The following is a 14,115-nucleotide window of genomic DNA, read 5'->3' on the forward strand; positions in this document are numbered from 1 at the left end:
GATATAGTATATCTAGACTTCACCAAAGAATTTGACAAAGTATCTCATACCATCCTTATTGAAAAAATTACTAAGTGTTGGATTGACAAGGCAACTGTTAGGTGGATTCATAACTGTCTCAGTGATCGTACTCAAAGAGTGGTAATAAATGGTGGCACATCCAATTGGAAGAGTGTTTCAATTGGGGTACCACAAGGCTCTGTATTGGGACCAGTGTTGTATAATAGTTTTATAAATGATCTCTATAAGGGAACAGAAGGTAAACTAATCAAAATTTCAGACGATGCTAAGCTAGGAGGGATAGCTAACACTAGAGAAGACAGAGAAAGGATTCGGAAGGATCTAGATAAGCTTGAACATTGGGCAGCGACTAATAGAATGGTAATTAACAGGGAGAAATGCAAGATTCTAAATCTGGGCATGAAAAATGAAAATTACATCTACAGAATGGGAGGAATAGAGCTAAGCAACAGCAAGTGTGAAAAAGACTTAGGTATACTAATAGATCATAGACTGAACATGAGTCAACAGTGTGATGCAGCAGCAAAAAAGGCAAATACAATTCTGGGATGTATTAACAGAAGCATACAGTCTAGATCACGTGAAGTCATTATCGGTCTTTACTCCTCTTTGGTCAGACCTCATCTGGATACTGTGTACAGTTTTGGGCACCACATCTTAAAAACCTTTTTTTTTTAAAAACTGGAGCAAGTTCAGAGAAGAGCGACTAGAATGGTGACTGGTCTGCAAACCATGTCCTATGAGGAACGGTTACAGGATCTGGGAATGTTTAGCTTGCAAAAAAGAAGACTGAGAGGAGACTTAATAGCTGTCTACAAATATGTCAAGGGCTGTCACATTGTAGAAGGATCATCTTTATTCTCATTTGCACAAGGAAAGACTAGAAGCAATGGGATGAAACTAAATGGGAGGAGACACAGATTAGATATTAGACACTTGTTGACAGTTAGGGTGATCACTGAGTGGAACAGGCTGCCACGAGAGGTGGTGAGTTCTCCATCACTGGACGTCTTCAGAGGCCGCCGGACAGACATCTGTCTGAGATGATTTAGTGACTCCTGCATTGAGCCGGGGGGTGGACACGAGGACCCTGGAGGTTCCTTCCAACGAGAACATTCTATGATTCTATGACACGATGACATTCCTGGGTATTTGGGTTCCTCTTTTTATTCTGACATCATATGACTTTTATGTCTTTTAGGGACGGCATTAAAGATCCCGATAGTGTGTGTGGTGCTGGAAGGAGGCCCGGGAACCCTGGATGTAAGTGCCTGGTACTCCCAGCTGGTCTGGACTTTCATGTTTCTCACTTGGATTTTCTTTTTCTTTTCCTTTTCCTTTTTTTTTTTAATTGATTGAAATTTTTAACAGAATATAGAAGAATATAGAATATAGAAGAATATAGAAGAATATAGAAGAATATACAATATAGAATATAGAAGAATATAGAATAATATAGAATATAGAAGAATATAGAATATAGAAGAATATAGAAAAATATAGAAGAATATAGAATATAGAAGAATATAGAATAATATAGAATATAGAAGAATATAGAAGAATATAGAAGAATATACAATATAGAAGAATATAGAATAATATAGAATATAGAAGAATATAGAATATAGAAGAATATAGAAGAATATAGAATATAGAAGAATATAGAATATAGAAGAATATAGAAGAATATAGAATATAGAAGAATATAGAAGAATATAGAAGAATATAGAAGAATATAGAATATAGAAGAATATAGAATATAGAAGAATATAGAATATAGAATATAGAAGAATATAGAATATAGAATATAGAATATAGAAGAATATAGAAGAATATAGAATATAGAAGAATGAAGAATATAGAAGAATATAGAATATAGAAGAATATATAATATAGAAGAATATAGAAGAATATAGAAGAATATAGAATATAGAAGAATATAGAATATAGAAGAATATAGAAGAATATAGAATATAGAAGAATATAGAATATAGAATATAGAAGAATATAGAATATAGAAGAATATAGAATATAGAAGATTATAGAAGAATATAGAAGAATATAGAATATAGAAGAATATAGAAGAATATAGAATATAGAAGAATATAGAAGAATATAGAATATAGAAGAATATAGAAGAATATAGAAGAATATAGAATATAGAAGAATATAGAATATAGAAGAATATAGAATATAGAAGAATATAGAAGAATATAGAATATAGAAGAATATAGAATATAGAAGAATATAGAAGAATATAGAATATAGAAGAATATAGAATATAGAAGAATATAGAATACAGAATATAGAAGAATATAGAAGAATATAGAAGAATATACAATATAGAATATAGAAGAATATAGAATATAGAAGAATATAGAAGAATATAGAATATAGAAGAATATAGAAGAATATAGAATATAGAAGAATATAGAATATAGAATAATATAGAAGAATATAGAATATAGAATAATATAGAAGAATATAGAATATAGAAGAATATAGAATATAGAAGAATATAGAAGAATATAGAATATAGAAGAATATAGAAGAATATAGAAGAATATAGAATATAGAAGAATATATAATATAGAAGAATATAGAATATAGAAGAATATAGAAGAATATAGAATATAGAATATAGAAGAATATAGAATATAGAAGAATATAGAAGAATATAGAATATAGAAGAATATAGAAGAATATAGAATATAGAATATAGAAGAATATAGAATATAGAAGAATATAGAAGAATATAGAATATAGAAGAATATAGAGGAATATAGAATATAGAATATAGAAGAATATAGAATATAGAAGAATATAGAAGAATATAGAATATAGAAGAATATAGAAGAATATAGAGGAATATAGAATATAGAAGAATATAGAGGAATATAGAAGAATATAGAATATAGAAGTATATAGAAGAATATAGAATATAGAAGAATATAGAAGAATATAGAAGAATATAGAATATAGAAGAATATAGAATATAGAAGAATATACAATATAGAAGAATATAGAAGAATATAGAGGAATATAGAATATAGAAGAATATAGAGGAATATAGAAGAATATAGAATATAGAAGAATATAGAAGAATATAGAATATAGAAGTATATAGAAGAATATAGAATATAGAAGAATATAGAAGAATATAGAAGAGTATAGAAGAATATAGAATATAGAAGAATATATAATATAGAAGAATATAGAAGAATATAGAATATAGAAGAATATAGAAGAATATAGAAGAATATAGAAGAATATAGAAGAATATAGAATATAGAAGAATATAGAATATAGAAGAATATAGAAGAATATAGAATATAGAAGAATATATAATATAGAAGAATATAGAAGAATATAGAATATAGAAGTATATAGAAGAATATAGAATATAGAAGAATATAGAATATAGAAGTATATAGAAGAATATAGAAGAATATAGAATAAAGAAGAATATAGAATATAGAAGAATATATAATATAGAAGAATATAGAATATAGAAGAATATAGAAGAATATAGAATATAGAAGAATATATAATATAGAAGAATATAGAATATAGAAGAATATAGAAGAATATAGAAGAATATAGAATATAGAAGAATATAGAAGAATATAGAATATAGAAGAATAAAGAAGAATATAGAATATAGAAGAATATAGAATATAGAAGAATATAGAAGAATATAGAATATAGAAGAATATACAATATAGAAGAATATAGAAGAATATAGAGGAATATAGAAGAATATAGAATATAGAAGAATATAGAAGAATATAGAAGAATATAGAAGAATATAGAATATAGAAGAATATAGAATATAGAAGAATATACAATATAGAAGAATATAGAAGAATATAGAGGAATATAGAATATAGAAGAATATAGAGGTATATAGAAGAATATAGAATATAGAAGTATATAGAAGAATATAGAATATAGAAGAATATAGAATATAGAAGTATATAGAAGAATATAGAGGAATATAGAATATAGAAGAATATAGAAGAATATAGAAGAATATAGAATATAGAAGAATATAGAAGAATATAGAACATAGAAGAATATATAATATAGAAGAATATAGAATATAGAAGAATATAGAAGAATATAGAATATAGAAGAATAAAGAAGAATATAGAATATAGAAGAATATAGAATATAGAAGAATATAGAAGAATATAGAAGAATATAGAAGAATATAGAATATAGAAGAATATAGAATATAGAAGAATATACAATATAGAAGAATATAGAGGAATATAGAATATAGAAGAATATAGAGGAATATAGAAGAATATAGAATATAGAAGAATATAGAAGAATATAGAATATAGAAGTATATAGAAGAATATAGAATATAGAAGAATATAGAAGAATATAGAAGAGTATAGAAGAATATAGAATATAGAAGAATATATAATATAGAAGAATATAGAAGAATATAGAATATAGAAGAATATAGAAGAATATAGAATATAGAAGAATATAGAAGAATATAGAATATAGAAGAATATAGAAGAATATAGAATATAGAAGAATATAGAAGAATATAGAATATAGAAGAATATAGAATATAGAAGAATATAGAAGAATATAGAAGAATATATAATATAGAAGAATATAGAAGAATATAGAATATAGAAGAATATAGAAGAATATAGAATATAGAAGAATATAGAAGAATATAGAGTATAGAATATAGAAGAATATAGAAGAATATAGAAGAATATAGAATATAGAAGAATATAGAAGAATATAGAATATAGAAGAATATAGAATATAGAAGAATATAGAAGAATATAGAAGAATATAGAATATAGAAGAATATAGAAGAATATAGAATATAGAAGAATATAGAATATAGAAGAATATAGAAGAATATATAATATAGAAGAATATAGAATATAGAAGAATATAGAAGAATATACAATATAGAATATAGAAGAATATATAATATAGAAGAATATATAATATAGAAGAATATAGAAGAATATAGAAGAATATAGAAGAATATAGAAAATAGAGGAATATAGAATATAGAATATAGAAGAATATAGAAGAATATAGAAGAATATAGAATATAGAATATAGAAGAATATAGAAGAATATAGAATATAGAAGAATATATAATATAGAAGAATATATAATATAGAAGAATATAGAAGAATATAGAAGAATATATAATATAGAAGAATATAGAATATAGAAGAATATATAATATAGAAGAATATAGAAGAATATAGAAGAATATATAATATAGAAGAATATAGAAGAATATAGAAGAATATAGAATATAGAAGAATATAGAAGAATATAGAATATAGAACAATATAGAATATAGAAGAATATAGAAGAATATAGAATATAGAAGAATATAGAATATAGAATATAGAAGAATATAGAAGAATATAGAAGAATATAGAATATAGAAGAATATAGAAGAATATAGAAGAATATAGAATATAGAGGAATATAGAAGAATATAGAATATAGAATATAGAAGAATACAGAAGAATATAGAAGAATATAGAATATAGAAGAATATAGAAGAATATAGAATATAGAAGAATATAGAAGAATATAGAATATAGAAGAATATAGAAGAATATAGAATATAGAAGAATATAGAATATAGAAGAATATAGAAGAATATAGAATATAGAAGAATATAGAGGAATATAGAATATAGAATATAGAAGAATATAGAAGAATATAGAATATAGAAGAATATAGAATATAGAAGAATATAGAATATAGAAGAATATAGAAGAATATATAATATAGAAGAATATAGAATATAGAAGAATATAGAATATAGAAGAATATAGAAGAATATATAATATAGAAGAATATAGAATATAGAAGAATATAGAATATAGAAGAATATAGAAGAATATAGAATATAGAAGAATATAGAATATAGAAGAATATAGAAGAATATACAATATAGAATATAGAAGAATATAGAAGAATATACAATATAGAATATAGAAGAATATAGAAGAATGAAGAATATAGAATATAGAAGAATATAGAAGAATATAGAATATAGAAGAATATAGAATATAGAAGAATATAGAAGAATATAGAATATAGAAGAATATAGAATATAGAAGAATATAGAAGAATATACAATATAGAATATAGAAGAATATAGAAGAATATACAATATAGAATATAGAAGAATATAGAAGAATGAAGAATATAGAAGAATATAGAAGAATATAGAAGAATATAGAATATAGAAGAATATAGAATATAGAAGAATATAGAAGAATATAGAATATAGAAGAATATAGAATATAGAAGAATATAGAAGAATATAGAAGAATATAGAATATAGAAGAATATAGAATATAGAAGAATATAGAATATAGAATATAGAAGAATATAGAAGAATATAGAAGAATATAGAAGAATATAGAATATAGAAGAATATAGAATATAGAAGAATATAGAAGAATATAGAATATAGAAGAATATAGAATATAGAAGAATATAGAAGAATATAGAATATAGAATATAGAAGAATATAGAATATAGAAGAATATAGAATATAGAAGAATATAGAAGAATATAGAAGAATATAGAAGAATATACAATATAGAATATAGAAAAATATAGAAGAATGAAGAATATAGAAGAATATAGAATATAGAAGAATATAGAAGAATATAGAATATAGAAGAATATAGAAGAATATAGAAGAATATAGAATATAGAAGAATATAGAAGAATATAGAATATAGAAGAATATAGAATATAGAAGAATATATAATATAGAAGAATATAGAATATAGAAGAATATAGAAGAATATAGAAGAATATAGAGGAATATATAATATAGAAGAATATAGAATATAGAAGAATATAGAATATAGAAGAATATAGAAGAATATAGAAGAATATAGAATATAGAAGAATATAGAATATAGAAGAATATAGAAGAATATAGAAGAATATAGAATATAGAAGAATATAGAATATAGAAGAATATAGAATATAGAGGAATATAGAAGAATATAGAATATAGAAGAATATAGAAGAATATAGAAGAATATAGAATATAGAAGAATATATAAGAATATAGAAGAATATAGAATATAGAAGAATATAGAAGAATATATAATATAGAAGAATATAGAATATAGAAGAATATAGAAGAATATAGAAGAATATAGAAGAATATAGAATATAGAAGAATATAGAATATAGAAGAATATAGAATATAGAAGAATATAGAAGAATATAGAAGAATATAGAATATAGAAGAATATAGAATATAGAAGAATATAGAATATAGAGGAATATAGAAGAATATAGAATATAGAAGAATATAGAAGAATATAGAAAAATATAGAATATAGAAGAATATATAAGAATATAGAAGAATATAGAATATAGAAGAATATAGAAGAATATAGAATATAGAAGAATATAGAAGAATATAGAATATAGAAGAATATAGAAGAATATAGAAGAATATAGAATATAGAAGAATATAGAAGAATATAGAAGAATATAGAATATAGAAGAATATAGAATATAGAAAAATATAGAAGAATATATAATATAGAAGAATATAGAATATAGAATATAGAAGAATATAGAATATAGAAGAATATAGAAGAATATAGAAGAATATAGAATATAGAAGAATATAGACGAATATAGAAGAATATAGAAGAATATAGAATATAGAAGAATATAGAATATAGAAGAATATAGAATATAGAAGAATATAGAAGAATGAAGAATATAGAAGAATATAGAAGAATATAGAAGAATATAGAATATAGAAGAATATAGAATATAGAAAAATATAGAAGAATATATAATATAGAAGAATATAGAATATAGAATATAGAAGAATATAGAATATAGAAGAATATAGAAGAATATAGAATATAGAAGAATATAGACGAATATAGAAGAATATAGAAGAATATAGAATATAGAAGAATATAGAATATAGAAGAATATAGAAGAATATACAATATAGAATATAGAAAAATATAGAAGAATGAAGAATATAGAAGAATATAGAAGAATATAGAAGAATATACAATATAGAAGAATATAGAAGAATATAGAAGAATATAGAAGAATATAGAATATAGAAGAATATAGAATATAGAAGAATATAGAAGAATATAGAATATAGAAGAATATAGAAGAATATAGAATATAGAAGAATATAGAATATAGAATAATATAGAAGAATATAGAATATAGAAGAATATAGAAGAATATAGAAGAATATAGAATATAGAAGAATATAGAAGAATATAGAAGAATATAGAAGAATATAGAATATAGAAGAATATAGAATATAGAAGAATATAGAATATAGAAGAATATAGAAGAATATAGAAGAATATAGAAGAATATAGAATATAGAAGAATATAGAATATAGAAGAATATAGAAGAATATAGAATATAGAAGAATATAGAATATAGAATATAGAAGAATATAGAGGAATATAGAATATAGAAGAATATAGAAGAATATAGAATATAGAAGAATATAGAATATAGAAGAATATAGAAGAATATAGAATATAGAAGAATATAGAATATAGAATATAGAATATAGAAGAATATAGAAGAATATAGAATATAGAAGAATATAGAAGAATATAGAATATAGAAGAATATAGAAGAATATAGAATATAGAAGAATATAGAATCTAGAATAATATAGAAGAATATAGAATATAGAAGAATATATAATATAGAAGAATATAGAATATAGAATATAGAAGAATATAGAATATAGAAGAATATAGAATGTAGAAGAATATAGAAGAATATAGAAGAATATACAATATAGAATATAGAAGAATATAGAAGAATGAAGAATATAGAAGAATATAGAAGAATATAGAATATAGAAGAATATAGAAGAATATAGAATATAGAAGAATATAGAAGAATATAGAGGAATATAGAAGAATATAGAGGAATATATAATATAGAAGAATATAGAATATAGAAGAATATAGAATATAGAAGAATATAGAAGAATATAGAATATAGAAGAATATAGAAGAATATAGAATATAGAAGAATATAGAAGAATATAGAAGAATATAGAATATAGAAGAATATAGAATATAGAAGAATATAGAAGAATATAGAATATAGAAGAATATAGAATATAGAAGAATATAGAAGAATATAGAATATAGAAGAATATAGAATATAGAAGAATATAGAATATAGAATATAGAAGAATATAGAATATAGAAGATTATAGAAGAATATAGAAGATTATAGAAGAATATAGAAGAATATAGAAGAATATAGAATATAGAAGAATATAGAAGAATATAGAATATAGAAGAATATAGAGGAATATAGAATATAGAAGAATATAGAATATAGAAGAATATAGAATATAGAAGAATATAGAAGAATATAGAATATAGAAGAATATAGAAGAATATATAATATAGAAGAATATAGAATATAGAAGAATATAGAAGAATATAGAAGAATATAGAATATAGAAGAATATAGAAGAATATAGAAGAATATAGAATATAGAAGAATATAGAAGAATATAGAATATAGAAGAATATAGAAGAATATAGAATATAGAAGAATATAGAAGAATATAGAAGAATATAGAATATAGAAGAATATAGAATATAGAAGAATATAGAAGAATATATAATATAGAAGAATATAGAATATAGAAAAATATAGAAGAATATATAATATAGAAGAATATAGAATATAGAATATAGAAGAATATAGAATATAGAAGAATATAGAATATAGAAGAATATAGACGAATATAGAAGAATATAGAAGAATATAGAATATAGAAGAATATAGAATATAGAAGAATATAGAAGAATATACAATATAGAATATAGAAAAATATAGAAGAATGAAGAATATAGAAGAATATAGAAGAATATACAATATAGAAGAATATAGAAGAATATAGAAGAATATAGAATATAGAAGAATATAGAATATAGAAGAATATAGAAGAATATAGAATATAGAAGAATATAGAAGAATATAGAATATAGAAGAATATAGAATATAGAAGAATATAGAAGAATATAGAATATAGAAGAATATAGAATATAGAAGAATATAGAAGAATATAGAATATAGAAGAATATAGAATATAGAAGAATATAGAAGAATATAGAAGAATATAGAAGAATATAGAATATAGAAGAATATAGAATATAGAAGAATATAGAAGAATATAGAATATAGAAGAATATAGAAGAATATAGAATATAGAAGAATATAGAATATAGAATATAGAAGAATATAGAGGAATATAGAATATAGAAGAATATAGAAGAATATAGAATATAAAAGAATATAGAATATAGAAGAATATAGAAGAATATAGAATATAGAAGAATATAGAAGAATATAGAATATAGAAGAATATAGAATATAGAATATAGAATATAGAAGAATATAGAAGAATATAGAATAAAGAAGAATATAGAAGAATATAGAAGAATATAGAATATAGAAGAATATAGAATCTAGAATAATATAGAAGAATATAGAATATAGAAGAATTTATAATATAGAAGAATATAGAATATAGAATATAGAAGAATATAGAATATAGAAGAATATAGAATGTAGAAGAATATAGAAGAATATAGAAGAATATACAATATAGAATATAGAAGAATATAGAAGAATGAAGAATATAGAAGAATATAGAAGAATATAGAATATAGAAGAATATAGAAGAATATAGAATATAGAAGAATATAGAGGAATATATAATATAGAAGAATATAGAATATACAAGAATGAAGAATATAGAAGAATATAGAAGAATGAAGAATATAGAAGAATATAGAAGAATATAGAATATAGAAGAATATAGAAGAATATAGAATATAGAAGAATATAGATGAATATAGAAGAATATAGAGGAATATAGAATATAGAAGAATATAGAAGAATATAGAATATAGAAGAATATAGAAGAATATAGAATATAGAAGAATATAGAAGAATATAGAATATAGAAGAATATAGAAGAATATAGAATATAGAGGAATATAGAATATAGAATACAGAAGAATATAGAATATAGAAGAATATAGAAGAATATAGAAGAATATAGAATATAGAAGAATATAGAATATAGAATATAGAAGAATATAGAATATAGAAGAATATAGAAGAATATAGAATATAGAAGAATATAGAATATAGAATATAGAAGAATATAGAGGAATATAGAATATAGAAGAATATAGAAGAATATAGAATATAGAAGAATATAGAATATAGAAGAATATAGAATATAGAAGAATATAGAAGAATATAGAATATAGAAGAATATAGAATATAGAATATAGAATATAGAAGAATATAGAAGAATATAGAATATAGAAGAATATAGAATATAGAAGAATATAGAAGAATATAGAATATAGAAGAATATAGAATCTAGAATAATATAGAAGAATATAGAATATAGAAGAATATATAATATAGAAGAATATAGAATATAGAATATAGAAGAATATAGAATATAGAAGAATATAGAATGTAGAAGAATATAGAAGAATATAGAAGAATATACAATATAGAATATAGAAGAATATAGAAGAATGAAGAATATAGAAGAATATAGAAGAATATGGAATATAGAAGAATATAGAAGAATATAGAATATAGAAGAATATAGAAGAATATAGAGGAATATAGAAGAATATAGAGGAATATATAATATAGAAGAATATAGAATATAGAAGAATATAGAATATAGAAGAATATAGAAGAATATAGAATATAGAAGAATATAGAAGAATATAGAATATAGAAGAATATAGAAGAATATAGAATATAGAGGAATATAGAATATAGAATACAGAAGAATATAGAATATAGAAGAATATAGAAGAATATAGAAGAATATAGAATATAGAAGAATATAGAATATAGAAGAATATAGAAGAATATAGAATATAGAAGAATATAGAATATAGAAGAATATAGAAGAATATAGAATATAGAAGAATATAGAATATAGAATATAGAAGAATATAGAATATAGAAGATTATAGAAGAATATAGAAGATTATAGAAGAATATAGAAGAATATAGAAGAATATAGAATATAGAAGAATATAGAAGAATATAGAATATAGAAGAATATAGAAGAATATAGAAGAATATATAATATAGAAGAATATAGAATATAGAAGAATATAGAAGAATATAGAATATAGAAGAATATAGAAGAATATATAATATAGAAGAATATAGAATATAGAAGAATATAGAAGAATATAGAAGAATATAGAATATAGAAGAATATAGAAGAATATAGAAGAATATAGAATATAGAAGAATATAGAAGAATATAGAATATAGAAGAATATAGAATATAGAAGAATATAGAAGAATATAGAAGAATATAGAATATAGAAGAATATAGAAGAATATAGAAGAATATAGAATATAGAAGAATATAGAAGAATATAGAATATAGAAGAATATAGAAGAATATAGAATATAGAAGAATATAGAAGAATATAGAAGAATATATAATATAGAAGAATATAGAATATAGAAGAATATAGAAGAATATAGAATATAGAAGAATATAGAAGAATATATAATATAGAAGAATATAGAATATAGAAGAATATAGAAGAATATAGAAGAATATAGAATATAGAAGAATATAGAAGAATATAGAAGAATATAGAATATAGAAGAATATAGAAGAATATATAATATAGAAGAATATAGAATATAGAAGAATATAGAAGAATATAGAAGAATATAGAATATAGAAGAATATAGAAGAATATAGAAGAATATAGAATATAGAAGAATATAGAAGAATATAGAATATAGAAGAATATAGAATATAGAAGAATATAGAAGAATATAGAATATAGAAGAATATAGAAGAATATAGAAGAATATAGAATATAGAAGAATATAGAATATAGAAGAATATAGAAGAATATAGAATATAGAAGAATATAGAATATAGAAAATATAGAAGAATATATAATATAGAAGAATATTATAGACTAATATAGAAGAATAAAGAAGAATATAGAATATAGAAGATATATAGAATATAGAAGAATATAGAATATAGAAGAATATAGAAGAATATACAATATAGATATAGAAAAATATAGAAGAATGAAGAATATAGAAGAATATAGAAGAATATAGAAGAATATAGAATATAGAAGAATATAGAATATAGAAAAATATAGAAGAATATAATAGACGAATATAGAAGAATATAGAATATAGAATATAGAAGAATATAGAATATAGAAGAATATAGAATATAGAAGAATATAAGAATATAGAGATATAGAAGAATATAGAATATAGAAGAATATAAATATAATATAAGAAGAATATAGAATATAGAAAAATATGAGAATAATAGAATATAGAAGAATATAGAGAAATATAGAAGAATATAGAATATAGAAGAATATAGAAGAATATAGAATATAGAAGAATATAGAAAGAATATAGAAGAATATAGAAGAATATAGAATATAGAAGAATATAGAATATAGAAGAATATAGATATAGAAATGAAAATATAGAGGTATAAGAATATAGAAGAATATAGAAGAAAAGGAATATAAAGAATATAGAAGAATATAAATAATAGGAAGAATATAGAAGAATATAGAATATAGAAGAATATAGAATATAGAAGAATATAGAAGAATATAGAAATATAGAAGAATATAGAATATAGAAGAATATAGAAGAATATAGAAGAATATAGAAGAATATAGAATATAGAAGAATATAGAATATAGAAGAATATAGAAGAATATAGAATATAGAAGAATATAGAAGAATATAGAATATGAAGAATATAGAAAATAGAATATAGAAGAATATAGAATATAGAATATAGAAGATATAGAAGAATATAATAATAGAAAATATAGAAAGAATATAGAAGAATATAGAATATAGAAGAATATAGAAGAATATAGAATATAGAAGAATATAAGAATATAGAATATAGAATATAGAAGAATATAGAAGAATATAGAATATAGAAGAATATA

The 14,115-nt window shown here is 20.5% G+C and overlaps 1 protein-coding gene across 3 annotated transcripts in view; it reads left to right on the forward strand.

Moving 5' to 3' along the window:
• LOC141190223 (transient receptor potential cation channel subfamily M member 2-like) overlaps window positions 1-14,115 on the forward strand; it is a 399,780-nt gene that overhangs the window by 67,876 nt on the left and 317,789 nt on the right. For all 3 annotated transcript variants that reach the window (XM_073661205.1, XM_073661206.1, XM_073661207.1), the window contains one exon: window positions 1,223-1,284. In XM_073661205.1, coding sequence (XP_073517306.1) covers window positions 1,223-1,284 — 62 coding nt within the window. The remainder of the gene's footprint in view (window positions 1-1,222; window positions 1,285-14,115) is intronic.

The sequence above is a fragment of the Phyllobates terribilis genome, unplaced genomic scaffold (assembly GCF_046119375.1).
Source record: "Phyllobates terribilis strain yellow unplaced genomic scaffold, ASM4611937v1 Scaffold_2__4_contigs__length_985480577, whole genome shotgun sequence".
Lineage (NCBI taxonomy): Eukaryota > Metazoa > Chordata > Amphibia > Anura > Dendrobatidae > Phyllobates > Phyllobates terribilis.